Source organism: Seriola lalandi, unplaced genomic scaffold (assembly GCF_002814215.2).
Source record: "Seriola lalandi dorsalis isolate HSWRI2012SDOR001 ecotype SW California unplaced genomic scaffold, Sedor1 jcf7180002052652, whole genome shotgun sequence".
Taxonomy (NCBI): domain Eukaryota; kingdom Metazoa; phylum Chordata; class Actinopteri; order Carangiformes; family Carangidae; genus Seriola; species Seriola lalandi.
In genome coordinates, this window is record NW_019523205.1 from 311,388 (window position 1) to 328,575 (window position 17,188).

At 42.8% G+C, this 17,188-nt stretch overlaps 1 protein-coding gene across 1 annotated transcript in view; it reads left to right on the plus strand.

Moving 5' to 3' along the window:
• The first annotated feature begins 5,290 nt into the window (after nt 1-5,290).
• gap43 (growth associated protein 43) overlaps nt 5,291-17,188 on the plus strand; it is a 13,237-nt gene continuing 1,339 nt past the window's right edge. The window contains exons 1-2 of the mRNA XM_023400572.2: nt 5,291-5,600; nt 12,670-13,321. Of these exons, the coding sequence (XP_023256340.1) occupies nt 5,571-5,600; nt 12,670-13,321 (682 nt within the window). The 5' untranslated portion in view covers nt 5,291-5,570. The remainder of the gene's footprint in view (nt 5,601-12,669; nt 13,322-17,188) is intronic.

The following is a 17,188-nucleotide window of genomic DNA, read 5'->3' on the forward strand; positions in this document are numbered from 1 at the left end:
TGTAATTAACCATGGACAAAATGTGCAACTTAAGTCGTCGACAATATTGAAAAGAACCTTTGGGGTAAAAAGCAGACTATAATTTCTTTCCAGTCTCCTTTCTTCCGACTTAGTAAATTGAGTAAATTGAGTCTTCATGTGACATTGTTGAGTGCAGCTTTGTCAGATGTTGGATTCATGTCCCAGCTGATGAGTAGACACCCAGTCCACTTTTATTTTAGTATGACTAATGAGAAAACCTTTGATTTGCCCTGTCTGGTTCAGAAAGAGAGAGAGAGCGTGGGAGGGAAGAGCGGTTTGGTTATGGCCAAACTAAATGTTTATGAACTTTGTAGGTACAGGATCAAATTTAACAATATTACTTGAGAGACTAATACCAGGTTGAAATTCAATTTGGGCTTCATGGAACATTGTGCAGTATGCTTGATCACTTGACCTCAAAAGAAAAAAAAGAGGAATTCAAAGTGAAATGCATCTGACAGTTTATATGAGTTTCAATTCTGTTTGTGTCTGCAGACAGATTCGAGTTGTATAGCAAATACCTCTCAAATGATTAGAATGATGCACTGGTATATTGCATATGCTTTGGTTGAATTACAGTTAAATGTATTATGTCTAGAGTGAATGTAGACCAGACAGGAAGTCAAACTCTTGATGTCTTGTCTGGAGGTTTTTTAGGGGAACGCTGCACATAAAGAATCAAATGGCCGCTCTGGCTTAATATTCTGTATGTATCTTCAGTCTAAATCTAAATTTCATTAACATTTCATTTGACAATGAAATGACAATCAAGGCACAAATAAGATTAATGGCTTGCATTGAGATTATTCCTATTATTGATTCTACACTCTTGTACTCTTGACCATTTGGCCGGTTCCATATTTCATAATAATTCAATTCTCTCTTTTTTGCTTTTGGATAAAGTCTGTGTGCACTGCGTTTCCCCTGGGAATTTTAAATGCTACACAAATCTTGAAAAATCTGATGGCGGTGTGAGTATCAAGGATTTGATTTGTTGCCATAAAACATAACTCCGTCCACAGCAACTTTTGGCTGTATCATGATCAAACTTAAACTTATATAATTGTATTTGTACTTTCAGGGAGACATTAAGGTAAGGTAGAGACTTTACTAAAAATCCATATGTGATCACATTGTGTAACAGGAAGATTTATGCTATTAAATCCTTTTCTTTTGCACTCGACTAGCAAAGGTTTCATTGTGACATTTAGCCACTGAGGCATACACGTCTTAGCAGTGGCTTCATTGTGATGCTTCCTTTTGACATTTGGTCTTATCAAATTCTTGTCCTCACTGATTGTCAGCTGTGGTTCCTCTCCAGTGACGCTCACTGAAATCCGCTCAACAGTGAATCACTTTCTTATGTGTGACATTTTGGCAGCTTCCACTCACATTTTATTTATTTATTTTTTTACCCCCACAGGTATTACTGGTGTTTAGCTGTAATAGCACCCATAATGTATCAGTTAGCATGAAAAAGACATGAGTGTGGGTCACTCTGCAGGTAATAATGATGTTTAGTGTAAAAAGGTCACTTGTGGTTGCTGTTTACTTTCCATTCATCGCTGTAACATGACAGTCTCTGTGACAGTGTAATCAGGTCTCCATTAGATTCACACACTACTGCACAGTACATGTGAAGCTGTTCCATCTGCACTGCCTGAGTTTGTGTTAGCATCATATATAGAACATCCTGTTTCTGTTCAAAACTAAATTAGACCCTAAGCAACACAATTTTCTACATCTTCATTCAGGTTGGTTTCTTGATTACAATGGTTATGGTAAATTTCGCGTAATTGGTTTTTACCTTAATATTCCTTATACACCTTGCAGTTGGTAGTCTGCATGTGAATCTCATTGCCTTTCACAGATACAGTGACCTTTCACAGCGCAAATGAGGAGCTTCATCACCGTCAGTCTGAAAGGACAGACTGCACTGTTGATGTACAATGCAGCAAACTACTGTATATCATACAATACATGAACATTTTCCAAAGTGAAGCCAAATGTGAAGAGTGAGTAGAGTGAAGTCAAGATGTTCAATTTAAAAATAGACATCTAATTTTTACAAGTGCCTTGTTTCATCTTAAAAGTGAAAAGCAATATAAGTAATGTGAACTGCAGAGAATTAAAGGCAGTATAAAAATCAATGTGGTCTGTGCCATACCTTAATTCTCCAAGGTTTTCTTGCACAGTTGCCATACTTCACATGCAACACTTACAGTATGCTATACTGAAATATAAATAGTTCACAAAAAGTAGGACAACTAACACTGCTCTGCTCAGGAAGCACACCCAAATAGATTGAGGAGCAAATAACCCATCATTAGATGATGATGTGACAAAGTTTTGTAAACTGATAACGCATTGCAAATTGGCTGTCCCATTTTTGTGACTTCATTTTTAATAATAAACCACACTTTAATCACAAAAATGGCTTTGTAATCACAGTAAGTAACAGAAAGCCATACTGTAGACAATGACTGTTTGTCGATATTGGCAGGACAGTGTGACATTATTGATCTCTGTGGTCTGTACAACAGCAGATTCAGCTGCTTAACGGAACAATCAAGCCACTGGACATGGATTAGCATACTAAGACATAAAGGGAAAGAGCAGCTACTTTAGGCTGGGTCAGTTTGCCATCAACTGCCGGCCAACCTGCAGCAGCTGCAGATGGATTGTGTTCAAAGACCATCCCACACAGTCTCTGTTTCTTTGGCTACCACCGCCTCGGCCTCGACTTCGGCTTGATTTGGCTCTTGGGAAATTGAGGGCTTGGATTTTTATTTTTCATTTAGAGAACCCCGCTCATTTTTAATAGGAGATTATTTTTTTTTAAATTTCTCTCTTAAAGGATTTATTGTGGTGTTCCCAGTGAATAAATGTCTAAATGTTGATGCTGTAAACCTTTTCGTCAGTGTGTAGCAAACAGCATTTGTTGAAATTGAGATTGTCCAAATGCCTTTGGATCAAAATCTCTAACTAAATAGAATAAAACAGTAGAATACATAGTTATATAGGGATGGATGACAGTCAGTGTTTTAGTGAGTTGCTGGTCAATCATGACTGTCTGTGTGTCATGCATTCTGTATATAGATTATATATTCACATTTGAGAAGCTGGAACCAATAAATATGTGACTTGTTTGCTGAATACTGACTAAAATCCATTATCAAAATTCTCGCATTTTAATTTTCTATCAATTAATTGGCTAATTGAGTAGTAAATTCATTATTTCATATTCCTGTGACTAGTGAAGGCCATAGCATATGATTCACTACAAATTCATACTCGTCAAACTCGTTTTGTTTCTGCTCTCCTCATTTATTCAGTTTTTACTTGAATTCTTTGGCACAAACATTTCAGAAACAGGGTCTGGACAGAAAAAGTCAGTTCCCTTAAGCAAAGCACTTATCTGCTGGTTATTCCAGTAGCATGTCCCAGTAGAGGACATTGAACTGGCAGCTGTTCAGTATGAATGTGCATGGCTGTATAAAATTAAAGCAGGCCAGTGCTGAGAAAAGAAGGATCATGCGCACTCAGCAGAACCCTGCGTTATTACAGAGTCTGTGTCATACAGTCTGCTATAGACCATGATGACACAGTGTGACACATAATGAGGTAGTGCAGCCAAATAATGGTGCTAGATTTGCGTGTGTGATGTAGCAGCGACCACCGGGAAAGGCTGTGGCTCAGCGGAGCAGGTTAATGATTTCCCCTCAGTGAACTGGATGTGGAATAATCCTGTAAAAGAGAAGAATAGCAGAGCACAACCCCCGAGGACTCTTCCTCCCCCTCTCCCCCTCTCCCCCTCCACCCATCTATCTATCCATCCATCCATCCTTCCTTCCCTCCATCTTTCATCTGTCTATCCCCCTGTTCTCCATCCCTCCATCCTCATTGTGTCTCTAGCATCTACTGGTGCTCGCCGGTGTCAGAGCGGGGGTGGGGACTCTTCTGACACCACAGAGTGTGTGTGTGTGTGTGTGTTTGTGTGTCTTGTGTGTATTATGAAAGACAAATAGAGAGTGTGGGTGTTTGCATGAGCATGCGCCTGCCTGCCTGACTGACTGTACGGTAATGGTTATAAATGCAGTTGTGGGGATAATGCATGCGTTGTGCCTGCCCATTAAACTAGACTGTGTGCAAATGTGGGCACAGGGAGAAAAAAAGGGTGAGGAAGAAAGAAAGAGAAACAGTTTGCCTCGCCTGCCTGTCTGCCACACCCAGTCCTCTTGTTTCCTCCTCCTACCTTCATCCCTTTCTCTCTCTCTCTCTCTTGCGCTCTCTCTCTCTTTCTCTCTCTCTCTCTCTCTCTTTCTCTCTCTCTCTCTCTCTCTCTCTCTCTCTCTCTCTCTCTCTCTCTCTCTCTCTCTCTCTCTCACACACAGACACACACACACACACACACTCCTCTGCTCTTCTAGTCTATCTGCTGGTGTTTCCATGAGAACAGAGAGCGCTGGGTATGGGGGGGTGGGTTGGTGGTGCGGGTGACGTGTCCTAAGAGCACAGAGAGAGAGTGTGTGTGTGTGTGTGTGTGTGTGTGTGTGTGTGTGTGTGTGTGTGTGTGTGTGTATATATATATATGTGCACACATGATGCATGCGCCTAGCAATCATCACTGCTCCCTTTCACACGTCTCTCCTGGCAAGAGCTGCTCCCGGCTGTGCCAGAAAACATGCTTTCGGCATCGCCGTGGCAATTTAGACACGGAGCTCACAGGCTCATAACACTGATCTCAGATCCAGAGAGTGTACAACACATAGTCTGAGAGGGAGCCTCAGCAATAATTTGGGAGCCTCTTTTTTAAAAAAGACACCTCCTTATGTGTGTGTGGAAGGGGAGGGGATAAAACAGAGGGGTAGTGGTGCTGTGAAGAGAAGCAAAAAGAAAGCACAATCAAAAAAGATCTATCTGGGCAAAAAATTGAAGGTATCCAGTCAGTTATTAAGGGAGAGCCTTTTTAGGGTGGGGCCGCAGCTTTTGCTGGAGCCAGGCTGAAAGAGAGGAGGAGGAGGAGGGTGAGAAGATGTAGAAGAAAAGGAGTGCTGATCTAAAAGAGGTGGGGTGGGGGTGGGGGTGGGGGGGTTCATCACTATGAGTGAGAAGAGGAAGAGGAGGAGGAGGGGGAGGATGAGGAGGGGGATAGTGTGAAGGGAAGAGGGGAGGAGAGAGGGATGGAGGGAGTGAGGGGAGGAGAGAGGGATGGAGGGAGTGAGGGAAAGGGAGGGGTTTAAAGGGTGGGCTTGTAGTCATTGTCAGGCAGCGAGTAGGAGAGAGAGAGAGAGAGAGGTGCGTCCAGGCAGACCGACTGAAGAGCGTGTGTGTGCAAACTGGGATGAGTAAAAGCACTGAGCAGCTTAGCTGTTGATACAGCCAGAGAGAAAGAGAGAGAGCGAGAGAGAGAGCGAGCGCGAGAGAGAGAGTGTGTGTGTGCAAGGACGCGAGAGAGAGAGAGAGAGAGAGGGTGAGAGAGAAGTGAAAGGGAGAAAAAGGGAAGAAAGAAGCAGAGAAGAAAAAGGGAGGATACTACAACTACAACTATGCTGTGCTGCATAAGAAGAACCAAACCGGTAAACTGCTCTGATTTGCTTTATCAATCATTTCAGCTCTTGTGATAAAATGCTTCATCTCAACTCTGAACTTTTGTGACTGTTGGTTTGTAGTCAGATCAGGATGCTTGAGGAGAGATTAGAGAAAATGCTGGTGTAATTTCCTTTTGACTCGGGGCCTGGCTTGTCTTTACAGAAGTCTATCTACAGAGCCCAGACACGCCTAGTTAATGTGATTATCCTGCATGAATGGATGTTGCCACAATGCTTCTCAGACCTCACACTGTACTTGCAGAGAGGCACAAGACTGTAACTCGATCTTGGGCAACTGGGCATTCCCTCCTATTGATCAAGCACTTGAAAAAAGTGAAAGATTATTGAAAAGCACTTGATAGATTCTGCATTGTCTCTGTTCTTAAAGCTGGAATACTCCGTCATTTATTCGGCAGCTCTACTGAACTCAGAGTCACAAATGAATTAGGGCAACCTATGTGCTTCTAATTGATGCCTTAAATGTGCATGTTAGTATCTTTTGTACTTGTGTTATCTTGAGCAGAAATGGGTGAAACGGGAAAGTAAATTTCCACAGTGAAGAGAAAAAAAGGGTGGGGTACGGATTGAGTGAGCAGCACCATCATGTCAGTGGCCTCGGGGGAATACAATGGGAATAAATGAGTCTAAATGGATTATCATAGCCCTCCAGCTTTATAAGTGGATGCTGTCAATGGAGGGTACTATGAAGTGTGCACTCATTTAAAGGGTGTGAAAGGGTGGTGTTGGGTAGTTTATAATAACCCATGGCTATTCTCAGTGGCAGAGAATAATTAAAAAAAAAAAGGTGTTGCATGGAAGCGGGTGGGTCTGAACAGTGGAGGAGAAGGTGGCACTCTCCTGTGCTTCACTCTGTTGTAATCCAGCAGCTATCATGGTGGTTTTTGTGTGTGATCAAGGGCCAGGTTCCTGTTGCTATCTCAAAATAATTATGATTTTTATCAGACTCATATCACACTGGATTCTGATGGCACTTGATTGCTTCTTAAATGTCAGCCAGTATGAGTCATATAAGCTCTGGCAGGGAGGAGAGAGAAAGGAAGCAAGGCTTGCCAGTTGAAAGACATGCAGGAAGAACAGGATGCAGAGAGGCAGGCAGGAGAGAACGAGCGGCAGGGTGGAGTGTGGCTGGTACACATGGTGGAAAGATATGAGAGGGAGGTGGAGAGAACCTGGTGGGCACAGAAATAGAGGTGGAAAAAAAGGGATTGAGACAGGTAGGGAGGTTGCAAGGTATGGGGGAAGGTAGAGGGAGGCAGGCATGCAGCAAAGCAAAAATGAACCTGGATGGGTGGCTTCAAACCGGCAAGAAATGTGGTGGTGACAGAGTGAGGGATGACGGTTGGAGTTGAGCAGGTGCAAAGGTGAGGACGATTAGAGGGGGTGGGAAACATGAAGGAAAAGAAGCCGGTGTGCTGCACACTGCAGCCATGTGGGTGAGGCACTGGTTTTTCCCACAGAACATTTTCGCTGCCTTGAACGTGCACATCTCACCACAAGGGAAAAAATGTCCACCCGACCTCCAAGCACTTATCCTCCTGCTCCTGGTTTTCATGGGCATGGACATAAATTAATCCAGACACACTCTGTGTGGTCCTCATGGATGGATGAGCAAAGAGCATGATTTTCTGCTTTAAAACGTGGCAATATTGCTGTGGGTGCTGCCATTGTGGAGTGTTAAGTGCTATTGCAACATCTTCACTGTCGAAGTGGGCAGCACTTCATTTGAGTCTCTTCAGAAGCCCCCATCTCTCGCTTTACCTTTAGTTTTATGCAAATTTAGAGCAGAACTCGACTTCAGCTTCAACCACAAAACATGCTACTTGTCCTTGCCTCAGGGTTTGGGGAAAGAGCAAGGATCAGGTTCTTAAATCCAAGTCTAAGTTATTCCTCCACCACCAAGCCTGCCATTTTCCCCATGAACCAGGATTTATCAAATCACTCCCATGTCTGCTCTGTTAAGTGTCTAAATGTCTCTAGCTCCGCCCCTCCTCCATTCCTAGTTCTCCTCCTCGATCCAGGACCTTGAGCCTAAATCCTTCTAGACAATAGTCCATAATCAAGACCCTTAAAGACAATTATGTCCTCTCACACTGTGGCTCCTCATGCACTCAAAGACCTTTCCTCAGAGCCTGCCTTCAGCCAAAGCATCAGCCACAGCCCACATTTTTTTAGTTCCTGCTTCCAACAACCTACGTCCCCCGCCCTCCCAAGCACCATGTCCAGCCACAGCCTCTTTCCTCCAGCTCCTCTCCCCTTCCACTTGCCCCTCTGCTCAGCCCCTCTCCCTATCCTCATCCCCGGCCCTATGAGATCAGTGGCGATTGCGGAGCCTTTGTTCAGGCAGAGAGACGGTGTAATTGAATTAAAGGCTGCTCCAGAGGATGTAATGACGCTGGCATATGGCCGCTTATTAGTTGCTGCGGAGCATCTTTTTCCCGGGCTGTGGTAAAAGACACAGTGCCTCCTTTAACATCGCTCATCAATTCACCGTCAACGGAGAGAGAGAGGGAGAAGGAGAGAGGGAGATGGCGAGCGGGGGCTGTGGCAGTCACCACCTGAGCCCCCCTCTCCTCATCTGCAGGAGATAGCTGGCTAGAAGGGTGTGGTGCTACACTGTGTGTGTGTGTCTGTGTGTGTGTGTGTGTGAGAGAGAGAGAGAGAGAGAGAGAATGAGTGGGTAGCAGTTCTCTTAGTGAGAAAGAGCATGAAAGACGACAGAAAGAGAAAAGAGATATTCAGCAGTTAGAGACAGCAGCCGGTCCATGGTGTCTGGATGGTTCCTGCAGAAAAAGCAGACAGCCATTGAAATCATGCTGGGATTTTCAGGAGAGAGGTGTCGTTGCAGGAAGTGTGTGTGCCACCAGCAGCAGGGTGGCTAATATTATCTCTCTGCCTGCTTGGGAACTCTGCTAATATGACAAATGTTTGGGGAGTTTTTCCATATGATTTAAATTTGACCATGCACTATATATTTTATTACTTACAGCATCTTTAATAATTACATGACTTGGATAAAAAAAATTGAGCAGTCGCACCTGTTGGGTTCGTGATTAAAGGGGCCTCTGCAAAGCAATGTTCTATAGAAATGCAAATATTACCTTTAATATTTCTCTCCCCTCTTGCTAGTGGCATTCGATCCAAGGCTGGGTGGAGCGGCGTGGTGAAAAGGGAGTCTCCCTCTTGAATGGACCAGAATAATAATAATAAAAAAAACCCTGATTATATGCACGCCTGGTGTGTGCATTAGTGTGAGATGTGGTTCTGTGGTAATTCAACCAGCACCATGTCTTCCCCCGTTTGTCCTCCTTTCCCCTCCTCCCCCTGCCTGAAACAAGTCCCTAATGGCACTCACTGGCAATGAGGCAGTGGGAAGGTGGTGGATTGTTACTGTGTGTCGCCATTGGGGGATGGTATGTGTGTATGTGTGTGTGCAGTTATGGATCTGTCGGTGAAGCCGTTGACTCTGGGGTGTGGTTCTCACGACAGCCGGTGCCCACCCAAGGACAGATACAGACAGGGAGAGAGCACAGACTGCAGTTGATAGGCAAAGCCGTGATACACACATCCCGCTGTCAGATAATGTTCTAAACACATTTTAGCACAGTTATTTATCACCTTTACAGACAGGACAGACACGGGGGTTTGTCCTCTGCTGAATGGCACTCTCGTATTTAAGTAAATTAACCTGTGAACTACTGTACATTCAGATTCTGAACATGAAGATGGCGGTCATTACTTGTCACCTACATGTGAAATGGTGTCAGTGTGTCCTATAGCGAGTATTTAATGATGCTACATCATACTGTAGCTGTTATAATTGCAGGGGAATTGTGTAATTGTCTGTTTTGCAATCATGCAAAAATAAGCAGTATTATATTGCTTTAGTTTTTGTTGGATAAAAAAAAAAAAGCACACATTGGTTAATGTGGTGTATCTATGGCAACCACAAAGGCTGTGTTAAAAGAGGAAACACTGCGGGCTAATTGTAATAAGTCATTTGATTAACCTGATAATGTAAATATGTTGTCTCATTGCAAATTAATCAAGGAAGAGTTTAAACGATGGTGGAGTCTCGGTGTGAAGACTTCAAGGGAGTGTACCTTGTGGTGTGCTGCACCTTTGGGAGGTGCTGCTGTATTTATGAATGAAAATGTGTGCTGCACAGACACGAGTGGAATAGTGCCTGCAGGAGGGTACGTGACCAGAGTTCAATTAACAGTCAGAGTCTTTAAGAAGCAAATGTGAAATGGTTTGCAGCGATGTTTCTCTTTAGATAGTATGAGATTTAAATGTGTTGTAGCCGCTGTTTCAACCATTAACCACTGGTGATTGTATATTACAGGTCAGGTTTGATATGACAAGCCAAAGTAGGCCTGCAGTGAATCTTATGGTCCATGGAAACAGATGACAGCAGAAAATCACAGCGCAGCACTTTTGAATGGTGATGCCCAGACAAATATCAATAATTCAAATGATGATGCTACAATTGTGGTCAAACTATGATGGTGATCTTTCTTCCCCATCCTCATACACTGATATGAGATCACTCGGCACTCTGCTGGTATTTTATTACATTTGCGCTCGCACACACCCAGATCTCTAAAGTAAATGACATCCCCTCCGTTCCAATAATGATGTCATACCCCCATATTCCCAAACACCCTCATCCATCACTTTCTCTTTCTCTCTCTGTCTGACTCAGGCTGTATGTAGCCAGTAATTCTATTTAGAGTTAAGTGCTTGGGTCAAAATTTTGGCAATTGTAAGCACCCATGAGATCAGACATAATAAAAGCCCAATAAGTCATCAGAGACCTGCATATTATTAAGAGTAAAGGGTGTGCCAGTCTGTCTGCCTCCATATTCTGATCCAATAGCAGGACACTTGCTTAAGTTTATTTCCACACTTTACTTCATCATTAAGTAAACAGCTCAAGTTTGGGTTTGAAACATAAATCTCTATACTCTAGGAGCAGTGTAAAATCCCTAAAAATCCTTTTGCAGCCAGCAGTATTATAGTGGTTTTTAAAATTACATTGCACAAAATTGCTTCAGGTAGATGGTGTATATTAAGAATTGCAGAAAGGCCCAGGGCAGGATTTACACCCCAAGCCCAAGAGACTCCATGTGAATAAAGGTGGAGGAGGTGAATATACCAACACAGCTGCACCTTGGCCCCCACTGCTCCAATATTGCACTGACACACTGACCCTGAATAAGACATGTTGGTTTAGGGCCTCTGGCTCTTAAATCATGTCACACAGATGTGATTCCTCACGCAGGGCAGCTGTCCAAGTCAAACCTCATATCCAATGTAATGACACTATTAGAGACAGAAGGTACCAGGAAACAGACTGATGGATGCAGATGCCGAGTCGCATCTTGAAAATCATTTCCACTCAAATTCACTCACCTTAAACAAGGTGCTACTGCTTGGTGACACAGCCTACCACTTGCCTACTGCCATGCATACAGACACATATATAACCCCTCCGGCCCTGCATCGCACCCTGCTGCTACATCACACACAACGCCTCCTTAGCAATGCTGATTGCTCCGCCTGATTTACGAGTTCCTATTGGCCCGCTCCCCTGAGGGGTCAGGTGGGCTGCCAATCAGGGTGACATATAGTCTTTCATAGCACCAACCAGCAGACAGCGCCGTGATGAGTTAGCACTCTGGTTGTCAAGGTAACCTTTGATGGTTGGGAGGGGTATGGCAGTGAATGCTGAGGAGATTCTAGCAGGCAGCTCGTTCCCTAGCAGCTGGAGATGGAGCCGTAGAAAGCTACTGTACCTAGAGAATAGAGATTGCCTCATTATTTTGGAGATAGAGCATCAATTTTTGAACACTTACGTTTTTCTGTTTACAGTTACGAGGATATCCTAAGCAGAGAATGCAGGGAACACTGATGGATGCCACAGAGCGAGTTTTACATTTAAGTTTAATTATTCTCTGAATGTATTTCAGGAGCATTATCAAGAGGACAATATCAACCTCATGCCTGGATTGAATAATTGCAATAAATGCCTGGAGTCATTTGTTGTGCCCCAAATCCCAGTGTATCAGATTTATTACGTTCAGACAATCGATCCACACACAAATCTGTTATTCTCATGATTCACAATGGCGCTAAATCTCCCTTTTCCAGCACATGAAATGATAAAATGCTGTAGATTCATACTATTGTCAAACCCATCACTGGCTCCTGACAAAGCTCTGATATTATGGAAGGACAAAAACACTCAAAACCATTTAGATTCTGCAGTTTTCACATCTTTATCATTTGGCTAACTGATGCTGCACTGCCTGCATGCTCTTTGACAATTTGTGTTTGCTTCATGTTGCTTATTCACGTTCATTTAAGGTGCACATTTGAGTCTTTTGATTAGTTGAACTGCGGCTGGAGAATATTTTACCTTGATTTGTTTGCCAATTCATTTTGAATGTACTGATTCATTTTGTTTGCCACTTTCAGTGCTCATCATTCATTCCTTTATTTGATTTGATTTCTTTTCATTAGATTTATATGACTCATAGCACAACCCACTATTTGATGGACAGCTATGGATCCAGTTACTGAAGGTAATATCATGGAACCCCTTTCAATATTACATTGTGTACTGTCCTATTCCTAACCCTCTTCCTTATCCAGTCCTACACTTAAACTAAATTCTGAAAAAAACCCTAACCCAATTTTCCTGGTGTATATTTCTCCGGTAATGAACATAAATACATTAATTCTTAAGTTAACTAACAAATGCCTCTCATAGCACATACCCTACTCTCTGTCTCTGTCTGTCTTCTGACTTTTCAACTCATGATATACTGTCTCTATCTTTGGTGGGATTTTAAGCCCCAATAAAAGTATGCCAGCATGATTAATTGGGATGACCATCCTCAAGCTACATAACACCATGGTAGAGGGATACTTTGCAAGTTTTAACAACCAGTACATTCCCTTGCTGGTTTTCCAGTGGACCCCCATGATAACTTATAGTAGATGTTAACTGGTTGCATTTTCTCTTGGCAACCAGGTGGAGAAGAATGAGGAGGCGGACCAAAAGATTGAACAGGATGGCACCACCAACAAACCCGAGGACAAGGCCCACAAGGCTGCCACCAAAATACAGGCCAGCTTCCGTGGACACATAACCCGGAAAAAGATGAAAGATGGAGAGGAAGAGAAGGAGGGAGACAGTCCTGCTGCTGCAGAGGAGGCAACGGAGGGAGGAGAGGAGGTAAAGAAAGCAGACGGAGAGGAGGCACCTGCAAAGGAGGAGGAAGCTGCAGGAGAGGAGGCCAAGAAGGAGGATGAGACAAGCCAAGCCAAAAGCCCAGTGGCAGACAAGCCAGGTAATCCCCCAGCAGCTGCTGCTGCCTCTCCTGCAGGCGCAGCGACATCTCCTGTAGCGGCAGCCCCAGCTGCTGCTTCTCCTACGGCCGCCACGGCACCCTCTGAGCCCCAGAAAGAGGAGCCGAAGGTGGAGGAGAAAGCCGAGGAGAAGCCCAAAGAGGTGGATGCCCCAGAGGCAGCAGCTAAGAGTCCCACCACAGCCACAGCTGAGGAGAAGAAGGAGGAGGAGAAGAGTGAAGAGAAAAAGGAGGAGGCCAGACAAGCCGATGTGCCTGCTGCTGTCAGCCCGACAGCTGAGAAGGAGGAGCCTAACCAAACAAAAGATAAACAAGGTATGTAAATTATTCTAAAGCTTTTAACTTCCATTCATTACAGTAGGATTCATTAAAAACCATTACATGCCAAATAAAATGAGCCCACTTGGAAAGAACCTATGAGAAGCTTCTCACGAAATCCGAACCAAACGCAGAGATGTATACGTACTTGTTAGGGCACCGAATTCACTCGCCAAACAAGCAGCAATTTAGTGTAAAAATCTAATAAAGATGACTAGGTAAGCTTTCCGATAGCCTGCCTGCCTGGCAGGCAACAGAAGAAATAACTGCTTGTTGAATCTTTGGGATTTAAAGATCTTTGGCAGTGCTCCACTATTCACTGGTTTACACAGAGACACAGCTCAATATTAGATTAGACAGACTTGTATCTCAGCCTCTGCAAGATGGGAACTCCATACTGATGAGGCATGGATATCGGGATGGTAACACAGGGTTAGTACTATCAAGAATGATGTTGCACAATGGGCTGGTTTTATCTTGGGAATTATCATATATCATACCAAGAGGCGAGGTTGCATGTTTTCTTAATGAAAAAGCATAATTTTTTTGTGAGTCATAAAGGTTCATGATTGTCTCAGATGGGTTCATAAGATTTCCAAGATACCAGGACCGACATATTAACCTCTCTGCTACAGTCATTTATTCAAAAGAAAACACAAACAGTGGTTGATTGATGACCCCATTAAACCCTTGTTACACATAACAGCATGTCAAAACATTGATAACATCCTCCTCGTCTGGACCTCCACCACCAGCTAATAGATTTCAAAGCAAACCACCATTTGATGACCAATTACAGCAGAATGTATACCAAAGAAGAAACTGGAAGGCCATGAAATTGTATTACAATGTTGAAACACTGCACTTCCACAAGTTACACTTGACATGAACTCATATTTCTGGTCCAAGGACTCTCAGACTGGGTCAGACAGGTAGATAATGGAGCATGCTCAGTCTGGAGTAGGTGGGGGTATGAGGTGGAAAACACACACACACACACACACACACACACACACACACACACACACACACACACACACACTAACTGGAGAACTACATTGAAAGTAGGTCACCTAGGCAGCACTGTCTCCCTGTTGTCATAGTTACCACCTCGACGGGATAGCTGGCCTGCATGGAACAGAGCGGGTATAACAGGTGCTCTGATTTAAATGAATGATTAATGATCCCTACTGGTCATGATCCGCACCAGGGAAGTCTGTCACAAACAAACACTATTTGACAAAGAGCTGCTAATTAACAGTCCACTGCTGGCCACAATCTGTTTTACCAACTGAAGTATCTCAGAGAGCAAATGAATATTCATAACTAAGTCACTTGGTTAAGGTTTGTCAGTGCACAGACTGTGTCACCTGCACAAGGACACCAGGTACTCTGATATAACTGAATTATTCATGAGGTAGCTTGGGTATGATCCAGATCCTCTGCCAAGGGTGGTTGGCTTCACTTAGTTACATCTGACCAAGTTGGTAACTGTCATCGTATGATAAAAGAGCACTGCATATTCACACACTATAAAAGAAATGAGTAATTTAAACAACCCTTAAAATTCACAAATACGAATGCATTCACATATACGACATAATAAAAATAAAACAAAGTAAAATTAAGACAAAATAAATGCTTCACTCTTCTTTTACATATCATGTAATCATAGTCTTATACATTCAAATACATGCATAGACAAGTACAAAAGATTTACCCAAAGCCAGTGAGCTGATTTTTTGTATCGGGTAAAACTCTGGCAGCAGTGTTCTTTATAAGCAATAAGTAATTTTTAGACTCTTTGGGAGACATGTGAACAGTGCAATGTAGTTGCACCTGCTTGTCTAGTACTTGCAAAAAGCATGTGAAACGTTCTCTGCATGTCTGGCAGAACCCATTTACAACTGGAAAGTTACATAAAAATTGATGGTAACACCTTAATGTCTTGCCTGAAGTACAATGTGCTGAGTAGTGTTGTAAACTGTGGGCACAGTTAGACTCTTTGCTCTTTTTGACCAGTGATGAGGACCTCTGTTTTGCAGTTCTCAAAGGAGTAAACAGGCTGAGATCATTAGGATCAACAGCAATATAGAGTTGGGTGTCATCTGCATAGCAGTGGACATCAACACTGTGCTTATGGTAGATGACCCCTAGTGGTAACATACAAAAGACTGAAAAGTCAAAGATCCAGGACAGAGCCTTACAGCCCTCCATGTGGAATATCTGTTCTTTATATGAGAAGCTCTAAACTGAAACAAGATGCCTTATGTTACAAAACAAAATTATAATTGCAGTACAAGTTGCGGAAATTTTTTTTTATATAGGTACAAAATTCTGATCCGGTGATGACTGTTTTATTACAATTCAGTTCTACTTACTTTATGTGTTTAAAGCTCCACAGTAAACTATGTGTCATGTTCTCATTAACATTGTTTACTGAAATCAGTGGGCAGGGTTGACAAACCACAAGAAAGATCACCAGCAGGCGGGGGCTTGTTTTTCCGATCGCCAGTTCTTATTTTTCAAATGCATCAGAATCAAAACTAAACCACCGTTTAGTCGGTACTATCTCTGGTGTATATAACTGAGGTGAAACTTATGTCAAAAAAACGAAATGACGAGCTTTGGCACCATAAATTGGGTGAAATTGTATTTGCATCACACAGTTCAGTGACTGCAGAGAAGGACATTCTCATCCCTGTCATACTGGCTAACAAGCTAATTACCTCTTACCTGGAAGATCTGCTATGACTCATGCTGTCTTGAGTCACACAGATACACACACTCGCACGCACACACACTCTGTAGTGCAAACACTAACACCGACATGATCGCCCCACTTCTCTGTCTTTCTCGCTCTGGCTCGCCGTGAAACACACACACACACACACACACACACACACACACACACACACACACACACACACACACACACACACACATGCACTCGATCACCCCAGTCTCCAATGCAATGATGTCATTCTTCGATGTCTCCTCTATTAAAAGAGTATGAGATCACCGGGGTATGACATCACCGCTCTTAGGGTAGTTGAATAATAGGTTTGGTCAGAAACAATAAAATAAAGATCACAAAATCACTGAAACCCATATATACTGTATGATGAGGTCTTATCCAGATATGACTCATTTTTATTTTTAATTTTATAGACAACAGATGAATATAATAAGAATTTTTGTAGCAGGAAAATAGAAAACAGGATTTAAAAAACAGTAGACTAATTAAAAAAAAAAAAAGAAATAGAGCAAAGTTACTCAACAAATCCGATTAGCAATGGCTTAGTGATGTATCATTGATTGTTATTCAGCAAGCCACCACGGGATGTTATTACAGTGCAGTACACTGTGGGCATCACAGTATCGGTTGTGACAAGCAGAGATGCTGCAGTTAGCGTTGTGTTGCCAGTTAAAATGCTTCATGGGTCCATTAGGAGAACTCTCTTCCTTCATTATTTACACAGCCAATGTGGGATTTCAGACATTAGGTTGTGACTGACACGCTCTCGTTGTTGACATCTTGTGAACAACATGGAATTTACAAAGTTCCTTCTGTATATTTTTTTTTCTAGAATGAAGATATCCACATTTTCATGATTTTTTTTTTTTGTGACAGAGAAATTTCTGAGGTGAAATATTTAAAACATCAAAAGTAGCAGCTGAAATGTAAAAATCTTTGATGTTCAGTATTTCAGAAGACCCAGTTAAGCTTTATTATTCCAACCTCACAATATAAAACCTCCTTCCCACAGGCTAATTTTCTCTCTTCTTCTCTCCAACCCACCTTTTATCTATCATGCTCTTCTTCTTTCCAACCTTACATGTCACCCCCCCACCCCCCACCCC